The sequence below is a fragment of the Acomys minous genome (assembly GCF_964271855.1).
Source record: "Acomys minous genome assembly, chromosome: 17".
Classification (NCBI taxonomy): domain Eukaryota; kingdom Metazoa; phylum Chordata; class Mammalia; order Rodentia; family Muridae; genus Acomys; species Acomys minous.
In genome coordinates, this window is record NC_140500.1 from 13,230,079 (window position 1) to 13,257,003 (window position 26,925).

General features: G+C 37.8%; 1 protein-coding gene and 1 long non-coding RNA gene across 6 annotated transcripts in view; both read right to left on the reverse strand.

Annotated features, from left to right (window-relative positions):
* Positions 1–26,925, reverse strand: part of ATF7IP (activating transcription factor 7 interacting protein) — an 85,940-nt gene that overhangs the window by 58,482 nt on the left and 533 nt on the right. For 3 of the 5 annotated variants that reach the window (XM_084765388.1, XM_084765389.1, XM_084765385.1), the window contains exon 1: positions 12,122–13,765. The exons of 1 other annotated variant lie outside the window; for it this stretch is intronic. In XM_084765388.1, coding sequence (XP_084621514.1) covers positions 12,122–12,138 — 17 coding nt within the window. In that variant the 5' untranslated portion in view covers positions 12,139–13,765. Of the gene's footprint in view, positions 1–12,121; positions 13,767–26,925 lie in introns of those variants that run through there. One more of the 5 variants, XM_084765386.1, reaches the window with a different exon arrangement.
* Positions 1,790–8,519, reverse strand: LOC311588023. The gene is made up of 2 exons (XR_014776058.1): positions 8,489–8,519; positions 1,790–7,808 (listed from the first exon to the last, which is right to left on the reverse strand). It is a non-coding gene; the product is annotated as an uncharacterized lncRNA (long non-coding RNA).

Below are 26,925 nucleotides of genomic sequence, written 5' to 3' on the forward strand. Positions count from 1 at the left end.
CCTAAGAACAAAATCAGATAAAAGAAAATGGCAATATTCCAAACAACAAATTAGCTCATAGGCAAGCTAAAACAACTGCAGATTCATATTTGAAATAGTCAGAACTAAAATTAAATCCCAGGAAGGCTCAACAGGGAAGTGGGGTGAGGGGGGCAAACTATGCAGAAGGAAGAAGAAACTATCAGTACAAAAAGCTTATCGCTTGTGGGGAGAAAATTAGGCAATACACATGTATCCCACAGGGTGTAGGAGAGCACTGAATTTCAAGTTAGTAAAATTATTTTTTTAATTGTCATATAGGTAACCCAATTAAGAGGCATATCTTATAATAAAGCAATATATAAGCTCTGAAAATTAGGAATGAAAAAATACATGCTAGCTAAATGCTGACACAAAATTAGAGAAGCATTATGAGCAAATGCTAAACATAAAGTATTTTTTAAAAACTCAAGGTGATGGGCTAGAGAGATGGCTCAGAGGTTAAGAACACTGACTGCTCCTCCAGAGGTCCTGAGTTCAATTCCCAGCAACCACATCATGACTCACAGCCCTTTATAAGGTGATCTGATGCCCTCTTCTGGCTTGCAGGCAGAACATGTATAGAAAATAATAAGTCTTTAAAAATTCAAAGTGGACCCCAAAGTAATGAACCCAAGAGCTCCACTGCAATGAAGGAAGGTACAAACACTACAGACACCCATGAGAAACACTGCATCACATGAGCAAAACAGTGCTCAGAAGAAATTCTCAAGCAGGTATATATTCTTTGTCCTAAAATCAATAAATACAATAAAAAGAGTAAGTCTATTAACAACCTAAAATAATAGTATAATATACAGACTCACATACCAATACAGACTAAACATAAAATTCTTACAAATATACCCAATAAATATTAATAGTGAGCTCACATGTGGTAATAAATTTTTCATATTTTCAGTAACAAAAAAATTTACACATAATAAAACTATATATACAAGCAGGATGAAAGGAAGATTATATCTCTATTAAAAAGAAGAAATTCTGATTAAGGTGGCAGTTTGTAAGAATCTTAACAGCAAAGCACTAACAGGATGCCTGCTAAGTCACTCTACTAAACTAGTCATGTAACAACTGAGAGTCTCTGGTCTATGGCGGTTCACACATTTAACCTCAGCACAGAGACAGGCAGATCTCGAAGTTCCAGGACAGCCTAGTGTATGCAGAGACACCTGGCCTCAAAATAGACAGACTGACTGACAGACAGACTGACAGATACATAGATGTGTTGGTGGGCTTCATAAAGAACTATGTCACAAGTTGATGAGGTCAGTTTCAAAAAAACTTTGATAGTCTTAATTGCACTAATTCAAAAATGTTAGTGTGCTTAATGGTACTAACCCAAAACACTAATAAAGGCAGAAAGGTATAATGCCAATTCAATATAACAAAAGCAGAAAACATGAAAGAAACTCACACATAGCTATCAAACAATGACAACACAAGAGTAACAATGCCTATGTATCACTGGTCTACTTATAAAATAAAGTATTAGGTGTATTGGAATTCTTAATTAAAGCATATTAAAATTGTGATAAATTTAAATACTTGGAAATGAAATTACTACAAATGTAGGATGAAAAACTGGATTCTGTTATCTTTGTATAAACACCCACTGTTTACCATGTCAGTTAGTAACATGTGAAAGCTTAAGCAGTCTCATCTATAATGCTGACCTACCTGTATAATACAGAACTTTACAGTGCATTAAGGTAAGATAACAGCATTTCTCTTCATATACCAGCTGGTGTTGATGTAACTGAGAATATGGTGATGGGCTATAATGAAACAAGATCTAAAGCTGATTCATATGTAATATGACTATATACATGAGTAATAGCCACACGACACTTAATTCATATATTAGCTAGTTCCTTTCAATTCAAATGTGAAAGAATTTTTCAAGGATGAAAATAACATCCCTTTAAAAGACTAAATCCAAGTATGGCTCTCAAAATCTCCTAAATATTAACATTAGCAGTCTATCAATCCTGTTATTACTATAGCTGAAAAGCAACAACAAAAAACTACCTGAAGGCAAAAAGACAGACAGAGCACCTCAGGTAGGAAATGTCACGGGAAAAGACCTGAACCTCTTACCTGAGGCAGCTGATTACTATAAAAAGATTTCCTCTTCTTCATTTAAGCAGTGCAAACTTTAAAATCTAATGATTTCTAGGTTTGACTTCTTGAGTCTAAATTTATTTGATTAATGTTCATTTTTTTAAAAGCAGGTATACAATATAATAGTTGGCTATGTATTCCTTTTGGTGTTTCACATCTGTTGTGTAGTTTGTGCAGCAAACATCCCCATTAACATCCCATTAACCACAAACCCTAAAAACTGTCATCCACTGTACCAGTGATGCTCAAAGATCACAAGAGTTTATTTTCAAAATGACTGTTCCCAGTAAAAATGCCTAGAATCCGAATCCTCTGTGCTGTCTGTCACGTGTGGGGTCTGCAGCAACTGCAGTCAAACACCTCCCGCCTCTTGCCAGTCCTGTCAGTAGGTACAGTCTCTAAGAGCAGAAGGAAAGCTTCAAACATGAGCTGCTGCTCTCAGTTACCCATGTTCACTGTCAATTTTGGAGGTCTTATTACAGTGACACTACAACTTTGTTCTACAATCAGCCCAGAGGGCTAGAGTCTCACACGTTCCACAAAGTAAATCCATGACACATATTATTTGCTGCCACTGCACAGCCAGACTGTAGTGCCAGCTAGCTGGCACCAGTAAGAACAATTTACATAAAGCAGTCCTTTCTTAAAGGAGAGTACTACTGAGAAAACCTTCCCCATTCGTTCTCCAACAGGCACAGACTGGTTCTAGAAGACATCTAGTTAGCTAGCCACTAAAATAATTCAATTCCAAGAAATTTTTTTAAAAAGCAATTTCTAGCATTTAAGTAACAAAACTTAAATCCTGCCACACAAAACAATTTAATCCCCAAAGAATTTTTTAAATTCTTACCTTACCTGTTTCACAGACTAATGCATAAAACTTAGTATTTCCTAACTTTGAAATCATTAAAACCATAAATTATAACTCATTAAATAAGTTATCTTCAGTCTAATATACATGTATTTTTCAAGTTTTATTAATGAGTAAATATAAATTCCCCTAAGCCAACTTGCTCTTAGAAACATTGACAATTCACTGAATATGTAGCACATCCTCAGGTACCATTGTTATGATGGTTAAATAATTAAACATATTTACTAACACCAGCTAACATTACTAAAGCATGTTCTTTCTTCCTGTCAAATGGAGGACACATTAAGTTACAAATGTCAGTACCACAACTCTTGTCAAAATTATGTGGCTAACTTACCATTTCAATTAGCCAGGTCCTCATGGGCAAGCACCAAGTCACTACTGGAAGATGTGGATGCCTTTGTTTAAATTGTTTTTAGCTACTTTATGATTTACTGACAAAAATTCCACAACTCTACTTTTTCCCCCATTTACTTTAAACATACAGACCTAAAGTATAGTCAAATCCACAAACTATTGCTACATTCGAAATAATAAACTTAAAATGCTAAGGAGAATGACCTCATAATATATTATGTTTAGACTTGTTTTTACTATTTTAAATTCCCTGTATGTATGTTATGTTCTGCATATGTCCATGCAAATGCTAGTTATCCACAGAGACTTGTCAGTTCTCTCTGGAACTGCAGCAGAAGGCAGCGGTGCGACACCTAGAGTGGCTGCCTGGAACTGCAAGACCAGTACACACTCTTAACCAGTGAGGCCTCTCCAGTAACCATGGTCTCTCAATTTCAATCTTATGTTTAACTTACCTAAGTTACTCTTTATATAAGGAGTCTCTAAATATGAATAAAGTTATTGTTGTAGAAACCGTAAATGGGAGCCTTCTGATACGCAGACAACTATAAATGCTACCACCTTTGAGAGATAATCACTGAAAGGAAATGATAAGCTCTGAGACAAGCTCATTGTCTTTTCACCATCTGTCCACTCTTGCTCATACCATTCCAGCAGATAAAATGACAACAAAATGCAATGCAACTGTAGATTTGACCACATACTTACTACTGAGGGGTGCACAGCTAGTTAAGTACCACACTGACCACAAAGCCTCAAGAATTGAAGAGAAAGCTTGGAAATTACCCAGGTTTTATTATAGTCACTGTTCTACTGCTATGAAGAGACACCATGACCAAAGCAGCTCGTAAGAGAAAGCACTTAATTGGGGGCTTCCTTACAGTTTTAGGCTTAATTCATTATCATCAAGGCGGAAACAGCAGGCATGGCAGGCATTGTGCTGGAGACATAGGTAGGAGCTACATCCTGATCCCCACTATAGAGGACAGAGAAACACTGAGCTTGGCATGGACTTTTGAAACCACAAAGCCCACGCCCCTCATGACACACTTCCTCCAACAATGCCACACTTGCTAATCCTTTCAAAGAGGGCCACTCCCTGATGACATTGAAATCATGAACCTATGGTTTGAACCTTATTCAGACCATCACTTTCCACTCCCTGACCCCTATAAGCTTTTAGCCATATCATAATGCAAACTGCATTCATTACAATTTCAAAATCACCATAGTCTGAGTCTCAATACTGTTTAAATGTTCAAAATTGAGATGCTTAACCGTTAACCCCCGTAAAATCAAAATCAAAAAGCATATCACATACTTCCAACATTCAATGGCACAGAATATACATTATCATTCTGAAGGGAGGAATAAGAACATAATGAGAAAATACTGGCGCAAAGCACGATGGAAATCAAGCAGGGCCAACTCCACATTCTATACTTCCAACTCCTTCAATGTTGTTGTCTCTGTAGCTTTCCTTGGCAGACATCCCAAGACTGTGGCATCTCCAACATCTTTGGGTCTCCAACACAACCCAGGCTTTTCTTTCACACCATCATGAATGGCCTCTCTATCTAGGCCTCCACACAGGGACACCCTGAACACGGGCCAGGTCTCAGCAGATTTCCTTAGCACCGAAGAGGTTCCTGAGCCCCTTTCTTGTATTACTAACTCTAAAGACAGAACTATGTGACTGAAGCTGCCCAAAAATTCTGCTTTGTGCTGGGGCTGGAACTTACGCTGAGTAACAGTTGCATCAGCTTTCCACTGTTGATGGTTTCTTCACTAGTGAAGCTTCTCATTAATTCCTCCGCACATACTAGAGGCTGAACTGGGTGGGACACTGTCCTGAGGTCACCACTTCATTATTTCACTTAGCAACAAGTTTTTCTTTAACCTTTCTATCTCCTTGGACACTAGATTAGCTCCATTAGCTCCTGATGTTCCTTTTTCTCCTTAAATTGTAAATGTATTTCTTTACCCAGCTTGCTCCTTTTCACTGTAGATCTGTAGAAGAGTTGCCACTAATAATCATACAACACAGTTAAAACTAGGCTGTCTTGAAATTTCATCTTCTAAGGCCATTATTCCAAAACTCTTCAATTTAGCCTGAGGCATATTTTTCAGACAATGGCAGAAAGCAGTTATATTCCTAGCCAAGATATCACAAGAATGGTCTCTAGGCCACTTACTAATATTCTTCCCTCTTAAACCTCTTGAGTTCAGTGTCATAATCTACACTGCTCTCAACACCACTGCCTTCTATCTCCTACTACTATGGCCCGTTAAACCGCACTTAAAGCTTTCCTAAGCTGAAGTCCCACAGTCCTCCAACAAGCAGCATGGTCAGGCCCGTCACAGCAATACCCCACTTCCTGATACCAACTTCTATCTTAGTCACTTTTCCACTGCTGTGAAGAGAACATGACCAAAGCAACTCTTATAAAAGAAAACATTTAATTGGGGATTCAATTCATTATCATCAAGTAGGAAGGACAGTAGCAGGCATGGTGCTACAGAAGTAGCTGAGAGCTACAGCCTGATCCAAAGGGGGGGGGGGGGCAGCAGATAGACAGACAGACTGAGCTTGGCTTGAACCTCAAAACTCACCCCAACCATGACATACTTCCTCCAACAAGGTCACACTTCCTAATCTTTACAAATAGTGCTAATATATGAATCTATGGGGGTCATTCTTATTCAAACCACCACATACAGTCTACATCTGAGCCCAAGCTGGCCCTAAAGCTGGTATCAGAGGTTCCCAACCTGAGGGTCTTGACCCCTCTGGTAGTGGAACAACCCTTCCATAGGGGTTATATACCAGATATCCTGCATATCAAGCTATTTTCATTATAATTCATAACAGTAAAATTAGTTATGAAGTAACAACAAAAATAATTTATTGCTGGGGGTCACCACAATGTGAGAAACCACACTAAAGGGTGGCAGCGTTAGGAAGGATGAGGACCACCTCAGCTGCCCAGGCACTGGCATCAGATGTGTAGCTCTGACACCAGGCTCTAATTTTTTAGGTATCTCTTCTCCCTCTTTGTACTTGGTTAAGCATCCACCTTCAAGTTTAGTCCAGCATAAAATATAATGTAAATAATAAGCAGTTATATATTACCATAGTATCAAATAAGCTAATTAATCATGCAGTGAATTAATAAAAAACAGCTCAACATTCCTGCTTACTGGAAGTGCCAAAGACAGGGGATCCTGCTCCAGCTTGCTGCAGAGAACTGACACATTATTTCCAGTGGCCCAACACACAAATATTTTTGTAATGTACAGTGAAAAGAATTGCTGAAGAAGTGAAAGACATTAAAATAAAATGAGCTTAAATTACTTTTTATGTAACTGACAAAAATTAGTTTATCAAACTGATAAAAAAAAAATGTCTCGACCCTGCCTTATGGGTTTGTGCCATAGAGGACCTTGGTCCTCTAACAAACAGTTCTTGCACTGAGCACTTACAAAGCCAGGACTCTTGCTTGACATTTATTTTAATACAGGGAGTCTTGCTAAGTTGTCTAAACTAGCTTCAAACTTAGAAACATCAGCCGGACATGGTGGCGCACGCCTTTAATCCCAGCACTCGGGAGGCAGAGGCTGGTGGATCTCTGCAAGTTCTAGGCCAGCCTGGTCTACAATGCATGGACAGGACAGCCAAGGCTACACAGAGTAATCCTGTCTCAAAAAACAAAAACAAAACAAAAAACTTAGAAACCTCTTACTTGAGGTAACTATATGTACTTTCAAATTCTTTAATCATCTCTATTGGTCAAAGAATGGCACAAAGAGATTAAATGATTTATCCTAAACTGAATAATAATCGCAGAGATTACCTTTCCTGACTGACATCTTTGTTAATTAATGCTTCCCACATCCAACAAAGAAGCACCAGCAGTTAGAATCTTCATCTGCTGCATCTGGCTTACTTCAGGAGACAGGACGGACATGTGCAGGCAAACTCAGAACTCCTCAGACATCTCTCAAGTTAAATTCCCTCCTCATTAAATTCATACTGATGTGGTTCTCAGTAGTTTAATTATAAACTATTATGAATCAACAACAACAAAACAAACACAAACACGACTTTGTGAAAGTTCTAATCTGAACTACTCAGGCCATCTGAATAGGAGTTATCTCTTCTCCCCAGTCACTTTCTTGGGCAGAGAACAGGGTAGTCTACTTCCTGTATGAGTTAGCCACTTTCTCATTCTTGACAGGTTTCACTTTTACCATGAAACAGGCTTCACAGAGGGAGTAGTTTCTTTAGAGTTACCTGTCATTTTATGAATGTCCAGAAGCTGCTGGGCATGGTGGCCTATGCCTGTAAGCCACGATTCAGTAGGCAGGAAGAGTTTGAGGCCAGCCTGGACTACATACACAGTAAGACTGTCACCTTAAAAAAACAAAACAAAACAAAACACCTGGGCTGACACTGTGGAAAATGTGGATTCCAATCGACGCTGACCACAAGGATAACATACCTATCCCCTATCAAAGCAATCTTAATGACTGACACAGTGCTGTTAACTAAGAAATGTAAAGAAAGAAATTTCCAAAGCTAAGTTTATATTGGTTTACAATATTATCTATGCAAGAAAAGTATTTTTCAAAAAATATTTTCAACTAGGAAAAGTTTCTATTAGGAAACTCATTGTGTCGTTCAATTTTGGCAGAAAATTTTGACAAAAATGTTACTTACCTGCTCTGAAAGCTGTACATCTAGAAATCAATTTAAATTTTCTTATTCCTACCAGCATCAAGACTGGTTGATATCCAATAATGTTTTAACACAGTGATATCATTAACAGAAGAAAACCTCAAGTTCTCTTCATATATTTCTAGTGAGCACTTTGAATCCTGGGCTGATGTTACTAAATCTTTCTACTAGGCTCCACGGTGCACTAACATAATACATACATACATACATACATACATACATACATACATACATACATAAATAAGGAAGACGGGGATTGGAGAGATGTCTCAACAGTTTAAAGAGCACTGGCTGCTCTTCCAGAGGACCCAGGTTTAATTCCCAGCACCCACATGGCAGTTAACGGCCATCTTTACCTCCAAGTCCAGGGGATCTAATCTTCATTTCTGGGCTCTGTGAGCACTGCAAGCATACAGTATATAGACATAAATACATTAAGGCACCCATACATAGAAAATAAAAATAAACCTCAAAAAATTTAATTAGAAAGAATGCTATCAAAGGTAGCATATCTGTAGAAAATACACTTACATATGTCAGGTCTTCCCAAGGATAGATATAATACACTACGTCTTATTTATGTTCACTTTCTTCTGGGTTAGAAACTGTATCTTAGATATTTAAGGCTGTCAACACACCCACTAAGTACAAATGGGATTACACTGGAACTAGCTGAGAGAAGCATAATAGTAAAGAGGAAGGAATGCCAGAGACCTTATGTACTCAATATCGGTTATTGGGCAGAAAACCTGGCCTACCACTACCCCATCTAGCATATTTAAAGAGGCAAGAAAAGTGGATTTTCAGTAAAATCTGACATTGGATGTTAACTAGAGAAATGAGAAGTGGTTAAAGGATAAAATAAGCCCAGCAACTGGCAGTTTGTGGCCCCTGAAAGAGAACTGTTCGGAAGGGTCATCTGAACCAAGCATGGGAAACACCTGGCCCTGGATTCAAGTCATATCTTGGAGAAAAAAAATTTTTTAAACAATATATTTGGAAGAGTCAGTCAGACTACAATTGAAGCATTTATCCTATGCTTCCAATTCATTAATAACAGCAACAATCCATTCAGGCTTTACCTATAAATATATTTTAGCATGAATTATATGAGAAACTCTCCACCCTTTCCCAAGATCTAGTAACACATGACAAGACACATGACATATGAGAAAATGAGAAAATTTTACTGTTATGAATTATAATGAAAATAGCTTGATATGCAGGATATCTGGTATATAACCCCTATGAAAGGGTTGTTCCACCACCAGAAGGGTCAAGACCCTCAGGTTGAGAACCTCTGATACCAGCTTTAAGGCCAGCTTGGGCTCAGATGTAGACTGTATGTGAAGAAATGGGATGAGCCAGTCAGCATCAGAAAAAGGAAGCCAAAGGGAGATTCGCTCAAGTGTGCACTCTTGACGCAATCAACTTTCCACCATCCCATCATTTCCATTTGAAACTAATACTAATTTTTTAAAAGCGCTTATGAAAAGGAGTAAACAATGGAGAAGAGTAGGGGAAAAGGAGAATAGACAATATATGGCCTCAAGAATTCAATTCCCAGAATATGTATCATGCCCTTAATTATCCAGCATGTCTAACCTGTAATTCACCACAGAAAATTTGAAAACTGCCAACAACACAAAATAATCTGAGGTCTACTTTATGCTTATAAACTGTAAAAATGGACAATGGCGATGAAAAGGTTAGCAATGATAGCCTCAGTACCCAAAGAGTTTAGAATTTCCTAACACATAACTGATAACCTTATAATGTATAAGAGCAAACTACACTCAGCAACACAAGGGGGAAAAGTGAATGCCAATATAAACTGCTCAATAATTTCAACCTAATCAGTATAGTTTTCCTCTACATTAAAGACTGTCTTATGTAATTTTATTCAAACATACATAAATTAAATACTATCATCTCCCCTCCCTCCATCCTTCTACCAAGATACTGCACTGCTCACATATGAAAAGGAGGGCGACTGAGACGGGAGCCAGTGTACTCTCACTGCATACTACTGAGCGTGACCTTACAGGAAGAAAGACAAGACTCTCTCACACTTACCTTTGTTTGTTGTTTGTCTCTGTGGGGGCTAATGTAAAGCATGGTTGGAAGATCTGTATAAATTACCATTCAAATTATGATGGTTCATAATTTTACTTGAGATTAAATAACCAAAAAATCTATTTTATTTAAAAAATATAAGCAGGAGCAAGTATAAATTTAAGTTTGTGACAGGGCATTAATTTCCAGCCATTAGCAGGAGATCTAACGTTCTAGCCTAGACCTTTGAGAAAATAAAGAAATAAAAGATGCATTCTAGGAAATTTTCAAACAGAACTGCATAATGCCTTAGAAGCTGAGTTCTACAAATAAGTGAACAAGATCTGGACAGTAATACAAAATTCTTAAGGTCATATGTGATCTCATTTCAAAGTTTTGTTAAACATAATATCTTATTTATTAAATATAATTATGATAAGTAAATTGTATAAATTTATACTACAAAATAAAATTCCATGTGTAGCTCTTGAATATGTTGGGGCCTTTCCTAAGAATTTAACTTATAAAATTTTAATTTGCTGTTTTAAAAGCTGCTTTAGAGCCAGACATGGTGGTGGTACTTGCCCCTAATTCTGGGAGGCTAGAGCAGGAGTACTTTAGGTCCAAGGCCAGGCCAGTCTATAGACTCAAAGTTCAAAGTTCAAAGGCCAGCCTATAGCACATGAGACCTTACCTTATAAAAATAAAAATAAAAAGGGAGGGGAAAAAGAAAATCAAAAAGTGTAGAAATTTACAAAAAAAAAAATTAAGTTCCTCTACCAGAACATTCAGAACTAACTATTCTTTATTGTATTAGTCAAGAATATACTGGCAAAGTAACAGGAATATATATATAATACCATTCAAAAAAAATTTAGTAACTACTACAACTTAAGCGCTGCTTGAAATATAACTGCTCTCCTATCCGAATCATGTAAGTAGAATTTCATCTCCTCGTTTGGAGTGCAAGGCAGCACATGTGCCTGTGACCCTGGCACTGGTGAGGCCCAAGACTAGCCTCGGCTACTCAGCAAGCTAGAGGCAACCTACTCCAGGCCACATGGAGACCATAGCATGAAAATGGATAAAAAGGGAGGAAGGGAGGGAGGGGGAAAGGGAGGAAAGAAAATTATTTTCCCAACTTGCTAGGGAACCATGAAATTGTATATTACAGTAGTTTAGCAAACATTTCTGTTTTACAATGCTAAAAAACCTTTTTCAATTTCACAATCTCTTTTGAGTGTTAACAGTTTTAAATATACATAATAAATGACACTCAGCTAAAACAATATTTATTCCACTTCTCTAGGTATCAGACTGCATTAGATTTAAAAAAGAAAAAAGAAAAAAACTATTCTGAAATTTAAAATTTGAATCCAAATGTCAATTCAAACAAAAATAATCTAAGAAAAAGGCACATATATATTATATATTTGCTATAAAAAGGCAGCATGTGAGAAAGCACTGAAGCATGTAATACAAAAATGAAATAAGACAATACTATGTTTTCTATGATTTATATAGCAAATTAGCATCCGAAACAATAACTCATTTTCAAAACCAGAATACCATATTCTTTCTAAACAAGACAAATTTATGGCTTCTTAAAAAAAATACTCAATATATTGTTTGAATTTCTACAAGTATCTAATGAATTAACTATCCAATACACAAGGAGTATTAAGTTACTCATGGGTCAGAAAAGCACTACTGTGGTGATCAAATGTTCTGGCAATGACAACAAAATGGTGAGAAATCACAGGAATTTAACCTTTGACCTCACCATCCTAATATAGTTTCTCCAATATAGGTTTATAGGTCTTAGTAAACATTTCAACTTTTTCACTAGCAAATTCTCTTTCCTACACAAGCCTGGCCATAGTCAAATGTTTTCTAACTGCACCGTTTAAAAATAAAAGCTTCCTGGTTCTTACCTCAGATCCTGAAGCATGTGACAAGTCTCTTCACTGGCATCTTTCCTTGCTGCCTAAGCAGCTACAGAGATTGGGTTAGCAGCCATTTTGAGACAGCTGCACAGTCTCAGTTGCACAAAAGTGTAATTAAGATGGCTGCAACGTGCACTCAAGAACTCACACAGTGAAAACTCAGCCATGTATCAAAGAAAGCCCCTCCCACTTTGTCAGGCTGCAGGAAACTGAACGCAGATAGCTAATGCATATACTGCAACAAACAATGCAGCCACTTAGGACACAGAAAAGAAAGCAGAAGGCAGCAAGCCAGTTTTGCAATAAAATGCCTGTGAATCCGGGCTTGCAATACAGAGTCTGTGCACACCCGATCCCAAACAACTTGAAATCCATGCCACATATTAGCAGTAACAGAGATAGAGCCAAATCACACAGAGCAAACACCAGGGAATTGCCTGAAAGAAAGCCTCCATTTCAGTCCAGAAAAACAAGGCAGGACAAAGTCTAGCCTTTGAACCCTGCTCAAGACCCTCTTTTTCTTTTCTACTTTTTCTTTTTTACCTTTAATGTAAAACATCCATCACAAGAGTGTCAAATCTGTTTAAGTCCTGTATTCATTTGATCAAGTTAATTTTAATTTTAAAAAGCTAATTAAAATTTCCCCACAGAGTCTAAGCTTCAAAAAACGCTCAATCTAGCATAATAGTTAGAGCTTACAATCATTTTTTTAAATTTAAACAATTACAGTCTTAAAAATAAGGTGGCAACAGAGCTTATTTTAGCAATCTCTCAAAAAATTAAACATCTCTTCTCTTTGTAGTCCATCGGTCACAGGAACATTCCCAGGCTACAACAGAGCTCCCAATATTTTGGTACTTGTTAAAGTGAATGAGGAGTGCAGGCTCCCTGTGAAGGAGAAACAGCGAGGACAAAGGGCACAGCCAGTCTGGAAGAGTCTACCACACTGCGTCTGAGAACGCCCCAGCAAACCTGGCTTGGCCCCACAGGCAGCAGGAGAGCAGGCCGCAGGCACACAAAGGGCCTGGCGGCCTCACAGCGCCCTCAGCTATGGAGTGCTGGAGTGCGATGCTCTCCATCCTTCTTTGGTGGTGTACATCTTCAAGTTCAGTTAGCTCATGTTGTCTAGTTAAATGCTGGTACTTATTACAACTCTTTAAGGGTTTAAGAAAGGTGACAGAAATGCAACTGAAAAAAGATTGGCCTCGCAAGATGACAAATCATGTGGTTCATTATCTCATTTTATTTCTGTATATATTTGAAATACTCCATAAAATTTTCCTAATTGTTCGGCCTTGAAAGAAACTTTTATTCAATTTTCCATAAGATGAGCTGGCTAATGCCTGTGAAAACTGCCTTAAGTGCTATATCAGAAAACAAAACATTACACAGGACCCAAGCCTTATCAATTCTAGTCTGGGGATCAAGCCTGGGCCTTGAACAACATGCGCAGAGTGTTCCATACCACTGTCTCACTGTGTAACCAAATCCCTGCAGTCAAGCTGTCCTCAAACTTGCAAGGCTCTGTACCTACACCCAGAACACTAGGCTTACACGTGTTGGTGAACCATGTGTGGTCAAGCACACGTTGTAGTTCTTAGAATACTGTGGCTGCAGATGACAGTCTATTCAGTAAGAGCAAGATGTTAGGAAACTGGGAACATCTGGAGTAGATGTGATACTGCCTCAATCCTTACTATGATTCTAACGGCAGCTCACCCCACCCCACGCCCACCCCCACCCCCACAAGTTTCTCCGTGTAGCCTTGGCTGTCCTGGACTCACTTGGTAGACCAGACTGGCCTCGAACTCACATTGATCTACTTGCCCTGCCTCCCAAGTGCTAGGATTATAGGCATGAGCTTTATCACCAATCTGTGACAGCTAAAACAGGCTCAGAGATTAAATAAGTCAAAAATGAGTAAGAGCTGCAAAGTAAGCCAGCTGTACACGCAGCCTCATTCCACACAGCCTTCCTAACCCCAACTGGCTCTCTCCATCTGATACACATGTCAGGCTGTTACAGGGAGTCTGTGTCCCTGTTTACATCTTCTGTTCTGTATTCCAAAAAACAGGCTAGTTCACTAGATAATTTTATTCTGGATTCAATGTTTGTTTGTCTGTTTGAGACAAAGTCTCACTCTTTGGCCCTATACTAGCCTTAAATTTATAGCATTCCTCAGCCTTCCAAAGTCCTGGAATAACGGGCATGGGCTAGAACACCCGCAACCACAATGACCCTGATGGTTCTCTCCTTACCCCCTCCACTGTGCCCATCACGCAAGCCTGGCCTAACTGCTCTCCAGATCTTTAATTCCCATCTTCACTGCATTTACCACACTCCAATACTCTCTTCACTTATCATGTAAGATCAGAAACTGCATCTTCATTTGTCTTCCATTTGAATATCATTTTTCCATTCAATAGTGTAAAACTATCTCAACAGACAGTATTTTGAGACTTTCATTTTGTTTCTGACCCAAAATCTCATAAAATTGTGCATTTTATGAACCTTCCCTTGTTTAGGGTCTCTTTTCTTATGTCCTAATTTTTCTCCTGCAATACTGAGTTCAGAATCCAATGCGGTAAAGATGCCTTTTGTAGAGCACATTCCAGTTCTGAGTGTTTTGACAATGTCTACTGTTTGCATAGAATAGTGAAACTGCTATAGAAAGACTGCTTGCTTTTGTTTCAACTTTTTGTTTGTTGTTGTTTTTGTTGTGTGCATATGCATGCAGGAGTACATATGTATGTCCATATGCATGCATATCAGACGACAACTTCCAGGAGTCAGTTCTCTCCTTCCAGGGACAGAACTCAGTTAGGCTTGTGCAGTACCTTGACCCACCTCCCAGGTTGGTTGTTTCTTAATTAGAGTATAGAATATACTCTAATTAGAATATAACGTAACAGATTTCATTATGACATTTTCACATAATTACTTGTCTTTAAATTCTATTAAAATTTCTAAGTCTAACATTGCTTGACTTAATGTCACAAATTATCTTTTAGAAAGTTTTACATGAGATCATTTGTAAGAAGCCCCATCATTTATTTGTAAAAATAAAAGACTTGGAAAGAATTTTTAACATTAGGTGAACAGTTCCACTACAATCTCACATTTAATCTCTTTCAATGAGAAAGTAGCATGCTTTGTCACATTCCTCCAATTTCAGTATTACAGTGATGCAGGCACGCTCAAGCTACAGCCTACAGAGTCAGGATGGATTGTCATCTGGTCTAATGCATTTGTAAATGACAATGTCATGTTGTAATGTCAAACATCTAGACATCCCTGAAAGTGAGTGTGACAACCACCAACCTTTATGTCCAGAGAATATAATCATTTGCCAGTAATAACGAAGGAGGAAATAAAAAAAGTAACGAGTCGGAGCTGGCGAGATGGCTCAGTGGTTAAGAGCACAGGCTGCTCTTTCAGAGGGCCCAGGTTCAACTCCCAGCACCCACGTGGCAGCTCACAACTGTCTGTAGCTCCAGTTCCAGGGGATCTGACACCCTCACACCAATACACACAAAATAAAATTAAATAAATAATTTTTTTAAAAAAAGAAGTAACGAGTCAACTACTGTAGTTTTTATTCATCATGTTAGTGGAATAACGATGTATATGTAAATGACTGAAAACCATTTAAAGTCTTATTGTTCTGGTAGACCATTCCATCTATTTAGTTATGGCACGCTACGCAAATTATTGTTATATATGTGTATATATATATATATATATATATATATATATATATATATATATATATATATATATCTATCTTGGGGGGGGAGGCAAAAAGGGGCACTAAGATACAAAGTAAACTGCTTCCTTAGCTTTTCTGGGTTCTAACTCAAAAAGTGTAACTTTACCTTTTCCCTGTCTTATTTCTTAGGTTATTGACAAAAATCCTAAAGGCATTTTGCCCTGATACTTGGCTTTCTCACCCTGTCCCACTTTTTGGAGACTCCGCACCTCCCTTGCAACAGTTACAGAAGTCCATAGCTAAACCTGCTTGCTTTCTTGGACCCTAACTCAAAAGGCACACATCTCCCTTCCTCCTCATCTCCCTCAAGGCAGCTGTGAGTAAAAGCTTTTGCCACCTACCCTGAAAGCCTGTTTTAACCCCTGGGTATTACAGGGTGGAAGGCAAGAATCAATTCCCTCTAGTACTTCAATGTCCTCCACACCCACGCAATCTGCCCCATAAAATAAAATAAACTTGTAATTTTCTTAAAAATTAAGATACACACTCAAACAATTCACTTCTCCACATCTCATTTCATTCCTTTAATCTTACTAAAATTACAAATAAGGATTTTTGGATTTGTCTTTCTGTGCTTGGATCAAACCCCTAGCCTTGCCCATGTTAGACAAGTACTCTTTTACTGAGCTTTGATCCCATCCTAGTTATGAAATTATTTTAAGGCATAATTTCTTTCTTTAAATGAAAGTCAGTGGCAACAGGTAGAAAGCTCTGGGAGGCTGAAAACATATTCCAAGCTGCAGGTGGTTAAAGACAAATGGGAGAGGGGCTCTGTCGATGGTGAGAGCTATGAGAAGCAGAAAGAACTCTAGATGCCCTCATCAAAACCAGTCCAGGGAGCAGGAGTTTTCCTCAAAACTAGCAAAGGTCTGAAAATATCGCCAACTGAAATGATAGTACAGGGGTCAGCAGTGTTGTTCTGTGAGAGAGCTTCTGGAGCATTTTACAAGGTGCTGGATTCCAGCTCTAGCAACAACCACCAAAAAAGAAAAGGAGGAATAAAAAAAAAAAAGAAGAAGAAAAACAAGAGTGAAAGGTACAACTGAAAACTGACAGGGTGCGTGTAAATTAAGAGACTCTTAACCCTCTTCCTTCATGAATCAGAATGTTATTCTCCATGTATACAAATGAAAACCTTTTGTGGGGGGATGGAAGTAAAAAGACTGGCACAAGTTTAAACCTCAGCATCTACTTTAAGAAAAAGTGTGAGGAAGTGCACCTGTAATCCCAGGGCTGGGAGCAGAAACAAGAAGCTCCCAGGGCTTATTGGCCTACTAGTCTAGTTGAATTGGAAACACCAGATTCAATGAGAGACCCTATCTCAAAAAATAAGATAAAAAGTGATTGAGGAAGACATACAACATTGACCTCTGGCCTCCACATTCATATATTTGTTAATATGCAGCCCCACACATAAATGTGTGCATATATACATGTGCATAAACTTACAAAAAGGAAAGCATAAGTGTCTGACCAACACAAAACCTAAGACATTTTGAGGAGCCCACCAAAAATGACCTACCCAAATCATACTAGAGAAAAATTTAAATTTATCTAAATGTAGACATTTCAATTGGCTTCCATCGACCATGTTACACTATGTAGTAAGCCTAGAAAAAGGGACTCAAACCTTCCACATCAAAGACAGAAAGCAAATGCTAAAAAATACAATAAGCAATACATTATGCATCAAGAAGAAAACTTAAAACCTTTTACTATGTGGAGGAAAAAAATTGTACTTTTAACCCTCCAACAGAATAGTACAGACAGACAGAATAGTACATGTAGGAAATGAAAAACAGAAGTTAGTATAAGAAATTAAAAATCAGCTGGGTGTGGTGGCACATGCCTTTAATCCTAGCACTCAGGAGGGGGTGCAGAGGCAGGCAGATATTTGTAAGTTTAAGGCCAGCCTGGTCTACAAAGTGAGTCTAGGACAGCCAGAGATGTTACACAGAAAAACCCTGTCTCGAAAAACCAAAATGAAAGAAAGAAAGAAAGAAAACTAAAAATTCAGCCAGGCAAACTAAAACAAACCTTGATGAACATGAAGAAAACTGTTTAAGCAAAAAGCAAAGTATAAATAGAAAAACAATGGAGTTAAAGTATCTATTCAAAAATTAAAAACGGAAGGCCCAAATAACAGAAGATATCACCAATGAAATCATTTTTTTTAACCAATGAAATCATTTAAGAAAATATTCCAATGTATACTACTGAGCACTTCCTTCCTGTGTATAATCTTCCATTGCAAAACAAAGGAAAATGACTTCAAGCTAGAGTTCTATACCCAGCCAAACTATCAGACATTAAAATATCAAAATTTTTCTGACATAGGTTTTTAAGAACAAAAATATCTCATATATCCTGTCTAAAAAGACAATAAGAATCACTACATATTATAGTTACCTCCTCCTCCTCAAGGTCAACCAATATGAGACATATGGAAAACAAGAGTCCTACAAGAAAAAGAAGCCCCCACAATAATAAACAAAAGTTGATTAAATGTAAATATAAGAGGCCAAAGATACTTATTGTGACATAAAAGAGTCATTACCCTCATGAATAAAGATCTGTATGAAGGAACTGGGTCAAGATTTTCATAGTAGTACTAATGCAAAGCAGACAACTTTGTGAAAGCAGTATTTAATGTTGATAAGTTTATTCAGAAAGACATACACACACAGTCAGTGTCTCTCTCTCTCTCTCTCTGTGTGTGTCTCTCTCTCTCTCTGTGTGTGTGTGTGTGTGTGTGTGTGTGTGTGTGTGTGTGTGTATTTTACAGGTGGGAGGCAGAAGCTAGCCCATGGCATGGGTTATGTGTGGAGGTCAGAGGGCAATCTGCAGTTGTCAATTTTTTCCTTCCACTTTGTGGGTTTCAGGAACTAAACTCAGGTGATAAAGCTTGGCAGCAATCAGCTTTATTCACTGGAGTATCTCACAGAGCATCTCTAACTTTTTATAAATCAGTCTATATGTTTTCAGTAAGAGGTGAACATAGTTACCGTCAAGGATTAATATGCTTTCTGAACCAGCAAGACAGCTTAGCAGGTAAAAGCATTAGCCCCAAAAAAGCCAAGACCGAGCTCAATCCCCAGAACTCATAATGAGAGAACGAACTTGGAAAGGCAGCCTCTGGGGCTGGAGAGATGGCTCAGAGGTTAAGAGCTTGACTGCTCTTCCAGAGGTCCTGAGTTCAATTCCCAACAACCACATGGTGGCTCACAACCATCTGTAATGCAATCTAATCCTCTCTTCTGGCATGCAAGCATACATGCAGGCATAATGCTAAATGAATAAGTTTTTTTTTAAAAAAGGCATCCTCTACATGCTTGTGAACATACACACACGGTGATGATAATGATAATAATAACTTTAATTTTTAAAGAATCTACTTTCCTAAATCAAATTTGTAACCATGACCACACTAAAAGTGTTACCTTTAAGAATAAATCTTACATTTAGTATGACACCAAACAAGGAAACCATCTCAAGTAGAGAATGACTCTTCAGAAGAAATCAATTTAGTATTTCTTCTGAAAGTTATATATTCCAAGCTTAAATAAAATAAAGAATGCTGGGCATGGTGGTACACGCCTTTAATCCCAGCACTCAGGAAGCAGAGACAGGTAGATCACTGTGAGTTGGGAGGCCAGCCTAGTCTACAAAATCAGTCCAGGATAGCTAAGGCTACACAAAGAAACTGTGACTCGGGAAAAAATAATAATAATAATAAATAAAGAATATATCCACTCCTGACAGTCTGGAACATTGATGTATGAGAATTTTTAAGAACTATATAATACACTACTACCATAGTTAACAACAGATGAAAACTCATTCAGATGAACCAGATGGCTCTTGATTCCCAATCATGTATTTATCAAAATCTGATAAAGCCTAATGCTTCATAAAATACCTGGACAGCAGTGAGTATCTCCTTAGAGCTAATTAAATTACTAAGTGTCTGGCACAGTACCACATGCCTATAATCCCTTAACTCTATGTGTTAAGTGGTAGAAGCCTTCTTAGAAGTACAAGATAATAAAGAAAGAGAATTATTTGTTTGCCTCATGAGTCACTTTCTAGCCTGGTTTGGTGGCTCCTAGCATGGATGGTTGTGGCAGTAAGGCTGCTGTGAGTTAGTCAGCTGGTCTTTCATCTCAGCCTCCCAAGTAACCAAGACAAAGGAGTGAATTACCATGCTAACACTGCCTTAATCCAGCATGTTCGATAGCCTTTCCTGATGAATGGAGAAAGGGAAGCTGCGCACCCTGAGCAGTTCTATAGGAAGTAGAAGAGATGGGCAGGCAGTAATCCTGTCTGGGTCTAGTCCCTAAAACACTCCACTCCATCCCTAACTTCAGCAAAGCCGACTGTGTCAAGAAAATGACTATTGGAAAAAACTGATTATTTTTTCATCATAAAGAGGTGTACTGTAAATCTAGTGGTCATAATAAGCATGTGGCAGGCTGGAGTGATGAGTCAGCGGTTAAGAGCACTGTCTGCTCGTCCAGAGGTCCTGAGTTCAATTCCCAGCAACCACATGATGGCTCACAACCATCTAATAATGTGAGAATGCTCTCTTCTGAGGTGCAGGTGTACATGCAGATAGAGCACTCATACGTAAAAATAAATATTTTTAAAAATAAATAAATATTAAAAAATAAGCATGTGGCTTGTTTAGTCTTTATTTAATGAGTCAGTCTTAAAACCAGATTCTCACACAAAAATTTATAATTAACTTTTCTAAATGTTTACATTCCTTATTAGAGTACATTATCAAACATACGTTTAAATTACTTTTCAACACATTTAAATCCTACCTCTATAGTCAAGATTATTGTCCATAAGGACTTTTAAAACTGCATTATGAGCCAGGTGCAGTGGCGCACACCTTTAATCCCAGCACTCGGGAGGCAGAGGTAGGTGGATCGCTGTGAGTTCGAGGCCAGCCTGGTCTACAAAGTGAGTCCAAGACAGCCAAGGCTACACAGAGAAACCCTGTTTCAAAGCAAACAAACAAACAAACAAACAAACATAAATTTGCATTATGTGTGTATGTGTGTGAGGAGTTTGTGAGATGGCACACATATGTAGGTCAGATAACAACTTGGAGTCAGTTAATTCCTTCCAACTTTAAGTGAATCCCAGGGGTAGAATGTAGGTTACCAAGCTTATATAGCATGTGCCTTAACCTGCTATAGCCTTAAAAGATTTTTTTATCAACGAGGTGTGTGTGTGTGTGTGTGTGTGTGTGTGTGTGTGTGTGTGTGTGTTTTCAAGTGCCCAAAGAACACATGAAAGCACCGAATGCTGCTACAGGCATACGTATGTAAACCACCTGATGTAGGTTTTAGGAGGCAAACTTGGGTCCTCTGCAAAAGCAACACATTCTACTCCTCTCTAGCCCTAACACTGCACCACATAGATGTTAACTTAAATCTATTTTCAGGGAAAGGAAGGATGGAAATAGAGCTCTGGATTAGAGTGCTTGCCTAGCAAGTATGAAGCCCTAGGTTTAACATGCAATACTGCAAAAAGAATGAACTAGCATAAAAACTAAAGGAAGGCAAAGTGCAGAGACCAATTGCCCAAATCACAATACAAACCCCAATAGTTCTTTATTCTAACTTGTTTTAAGAAACTGCTTTGCCTTTGTTCTTTCTGTCTTTCGTTTACTTGTTTCACCTTGGAATGTTTTTTGAGAGTCTCGTGTTACACCTGAAATGATTAAGCAGCTAAGGATGACCTTCAACCCCTGCTACTTCTGCCTCTACTCCGAAGTGCTGGGGACACCACACAGGTGTTCAGGATTATGCCCAGTCTTAGGCAGTTGTGAGGATCAAACCCAAGACTTCATACACACTAAGAACTCATTCTGCCAACTCATGCTACAGCTACAGCTCCAACTTTCAAATTACTTAAATATAATGAAGGAAGGAGAGATTTATACAAACATAGTACACAAATAATTAGTTGCCTCATTCCATCTTTTCCTCAAAGCTGTACTCTTTTGTGTGTTTTCTAGAATTGGATCTAAGGTGATGAACTCGTAGCCAGACTGAGCTATCTTATACCATGACCTTGTCTCAAAGCCTGTCTTTTAATCAGCCTTCAGGAGGCAGAGAGAATGGCTCTCTGAATTTGAAGCCAGCCTGAACTACTTAAGGCCAGCCAAGGTTAGGCAGTAAGACGTCTCAAAAACAAAACGGCCACAACAAAAAGACAGGAAGAAAAACAAAACTAAAGAGGTTAGGGGACACAGCTCAATCAGCAGAGAGCTTGCCTAGCACGCAAGAAAGCTCTGAGTTCAATCTCCAAGGACATGAGGGTACATGCCTGGAAAACCAGCACTCAGGAGGTGGGAGGGGCATGGGGAGGGAACCAGGAAGGGTGGGAAAGGGGGGAGTGGGTCAGAGAGGAAAAAAAGGAGAAAAAGAACAGAAAAAAAGACAAGAAAATAAGGAGGAGGGGAGGAAAAATAAAAGAAAGTGACAAATTCTTGTTTCTAACACTTGAAATGTGCAGCCCGTGTTCTGTCTGGCACGAAGAAGGCAACTTTCATGCGCTGCTCCTAATCACAAGCCCTTCTCTAGGAGCAGTTCTGTCACACGCCAAGGAAACAAATGCTACAGAATCCACCAGAAACTGAAACGATCTCAACCAATGTCAAAGGTAATAGAAAAAGGGTAACATCAGTAAATTTGTTTGAAAAAGACCCAAAAGCAGGACTAAAATGCCAGCATCGTAATGCTTGGTATCTATTTCCTAGATTCATCTTCACAAAGCCAAGAAGATTTTACTCTTTGAGTTCTCTATATTTCTTTTCAGGCTTCTACAAGTTCAATAAAATAATATTTGGACATTAACCGGACTCTTTTCAATATAAAAAAGTATAATTATATCATTAGTAATTAATAATATGAGCTGAGCGTGGTAGTGCACGCCTTTGATCCAAGCTCTTGGGAGGCAAAGGCAGGAGGATCTCTGTGAGTTTAAGGCCAGAAAAAAAAATTATTTTAGTAATATGTCACTGCAATCAACATAAAGAAATGAACACTAAGAAAACAATAAAATGGCATCTTATTGAAAGTTCATTGAAACCATAAGTTTTCCCAACATTTCCTAAAGACATTACATTTTGGAATCTAGAAGAAATTTACCCTATTCATGACTATTTAGGCATATGATTTTTAAATTCCTAAAATATAAATTTACTGTATGTAATTATAAACAAAGACTATTATCATTTTGATTTAACCAAAAGAATCTAATGTTCATCTGCAAAATCACACATTAGCTAACACAACTGTGAAAACAAGTTGTGGATATTTCAATAAAATAATACATAGCACTATAAAATACATTCATATAGTATTTGATACAGTGTCTGGCCTTATAACACCTTGCAACTTTGAGGACCTTTGTTCTTGCCCCAGGACCCACATAAAAAGGTTGGCTGTTGTGGTCACACACGTAACCCCAGTACTGGGAGACAGGAGGATCCCCAGGGTTTACTAGCCAGACACTAATATAATTGGTGAGCTCCAGGCTAATGAGAGACCCTCTCTGCAAGGAGGTAGATAGAGACAAACATTCCTGCATCTGTTCACACACACACACACACACAAAACACATGCCCATATATACATTCCTATCAATTCATACAGGAATGATCTATAGAATTCTGTAAACATATCCATAGAACACCTTAAAAACCAATGGATACCAGCAGAAGAAACAAATTTGTTTAAACCTAATACAAATTATGATCAAAATAAGCACCCAGGGATGCAAATGTAACTCAATGGTTGACACTTACCTGACAGGTACAAATCCCTGAGTTCAACCCCCAGTAAAACACATACATACACACACACACACACACACACACACACACACACAACTTTATCAATGTTAAAAATCAATGAAAAGAGAGCTAGGCTGTCGGTGGAAGGGCACGTCTTTAATTCCTGCTTTAGGGAGGCAAGGCAGAGGATCTCTGTGGTGAGTTCAAGGCCAGCCTGGTCCACAAATCTAGTTCCAGAGCAACCAGGACTATTAGAGAAACCCTGTCTCAAAGAAAGAGAGCTAGAGAAATGAAAGGATCTGAGTTCAAAGGCCAGAAGCTACATAAAACTAGACATGGCAGTGCACGCTATAAGTAATCCAAGAGCTCTCACAGGAAGAGACAGGAAACCACCCAGAAGCTCATAGGGGACCTAGCCTGGTGAACGCAATACAAAGCAACTCAGGCATCCTGCCACAAAGTGGGAAACAAGGACAGGTACCAGAGCTGTCCTCTAAAGTCTACACAGCCCATTCCCACATGAACACACCACACATACACAAAAATTATGTCTAAATAATAATAAAGTCCTAGAAGAAAATGAAATGAAAAAATGCATCTCACAACAGGCAATACTTTGACTGTAGAGAAAGAAGATCTCAAATAAATCATAAATTTAAAAGGCAGTGCCCCCAGGCATGGTGGCACATGCCTTTAATCCCAGCACTGGGGGATAGAGGGAATAGGGGCCCAGAGGCCGGTAGATTCCTATAAATTCCAGAACAGTCTGGTCAAACTAGTGAGGCAGCAGAGAGAGCAGAACCAGGCAGCTCTGGTTCTACATAACAAGTTCTAGTCTGGTCTGGGCTACAGAAGAGACTTTGTCTCAATAAATAATGACTGATTAACAAAATAACAAATCTGAAGCTATCTGATAATAGATATTTTCATAGTACAGCATTATATAATTACTAAAAACAAGTTTAGAATAATAAAAATGGGAAGATATTCATCAGATAATGCTAATTTTTTAAAATGGGAATTGTTCTGGGGATGTAGCTGGGAATCACAGTGTGTGCTTAGAATGCCTGAGGCCCTTGATTTGATCCACAGCACCACGCAAAAGGATGGGGGAAAAAGCAAAAATTAAATTAAAAATTAAGCTGGGCTGTGGTGCTGCATGCCTTTAATCCCAGCACTTGGGACACAGAGCCAAGTGGATCAAGGCCAGCCTGGTCTACATAATGAATTCCAGGACAGGCAGATTAAAGAAACCCTGTCTTGAAAACCAAAGTAAATACTTAAGTAAGTAAGTAAATAAATAAATAAATAAAGGTAAGTATTTATATCCACCATGGCAAAAGTAAAATCGCAAAAGTCAACAGAATAGTTGAGTGCCTATTCATAAAGCTTAACTTAATACTAAATCTTCATAATGTGTAAGCTTACAGTATTTAAACATAGAACCATTTACAATAATTTTAAAGTTAATTTTAATAATTCAAATGCTTTTTAAAAATAAAATTTTAATTTAATAATTCAATTGTTCCAGCCTGGCTTTTACTAAATTATATACTTAAAATTTACAAAACTACAATGGTTTTAAGTAACTTCAGTAACTGTCCATACTTTGAGTAACCTAGTTTTTATATATTATATATACACTATATATCTATGCAGTGCATATATCAAAGCTTTGTTCAATCATCACCAAACTAAAATTTCAAAATGTATTTGTTTCTGACAAAATAATAAGAATAAGCCACTGGCATTCAGACAATTCATTAATTTTAGTAAACTTAAAATTACACTTATCCTCTAAGAAATATAATAGCAAAATCATCCCATCAATATTGAAATTATATTATAATCTTCCAGTACCTCTTATAATTCAATATTAATTAGTCCAAAACACAAACACCCATGTATTCAAACAAAAGCTTATGGTTAGATATATAAATCACAGTAACAGGAGTACAAATACGGGTGCGGGGAAGCACCTCAGAAGGATGAGAGAAGTCTCCAAAGTACAAAACTATCTTCATTCCGTGTACAAGATCAGAAAGGCTCAGGGATCACACTAATGGTCAAACTCAGACCTGTTACGGGGAGAACAGAAGACTCCTCCATACCCCTCCGTTCCATGCCATATGTCACACACCATTAAAAACACAAAAAACAAAGAAAACTCAGCCCAAAATGCTCCTTTCAATTATATCCTATTATTTCTAAGAGTATTTGTTACAGGCAATAAAAAGAACCCAAACCAACCAATATTTTATGCAATGACACTTCATTTGACAACAGACTGATTCAAACTTAAGTTACGTAATCAACCAGAAAAGCTAATATATGTATGAATGACAGGTGAAGTTTATGAAACCATTTATGAGTTTTTACACTAGTAAGAAATAAGTCGCCAATTTTTTTTAAAAGATATTAAATATGTATGTGACCCAATTGTGCTACATAAAATCTAACTTTAGTGGCATCACAACTTTAACCAGTAGCCCACCCGTAGTTATTTTAGGAATACTAAACCAGAACATATAGAGCTAAAAAAAATTCTAAGTGTCCATCATGCACATATACTACACTGTACAAATTTATTTTTAAAACTCATAATTTTTGAGTCACTTAATCCATAAAGGCCTCAATGTAACTTGGAATTATTTTTTTAATTCTTCCTCAAAAAAGGTATCAAGTATAATAGCTTATACATCATCACAAAGTGATGAGAAAAACGACTACATTAATTACTTTTAATAATTATCCAACTGAAGAAATAAGAGAACTAAAAGCATGCAAAATTCTAGTGTTTGACAAACTGTTCAGGATTAAAACTTCACTGACTTTTGATGAACTTGTAAAAAAAAAGAAAAAAAGAAAAAAAAATACGTGAAGAAACTTAAAATTAAAGTTAACTGACTTGTACATTCTCTTCCTGTCCTTCTCCCAAACTAATATTTCAAAAAATAAAACAGTAATTAGTTTCTGTTTTGTAAACATCGCACATCCAATTGCGAACTGGAAAAAACAAGGTTAAAAATGTATTTACAAAAGTGCAGCTTAAGTAAATGCACTTCCCCTGAGAACACCACTAGGTGCCGATCTTACCTCCCTAAACAGAACGCGAATCCAGAAATACCTAACTAAACGCGAAATTATAATCGAGAACCACAAGAGGCACTTTGTACACAAAATGAAGTCTGCACTTGTGAGACAATCAGG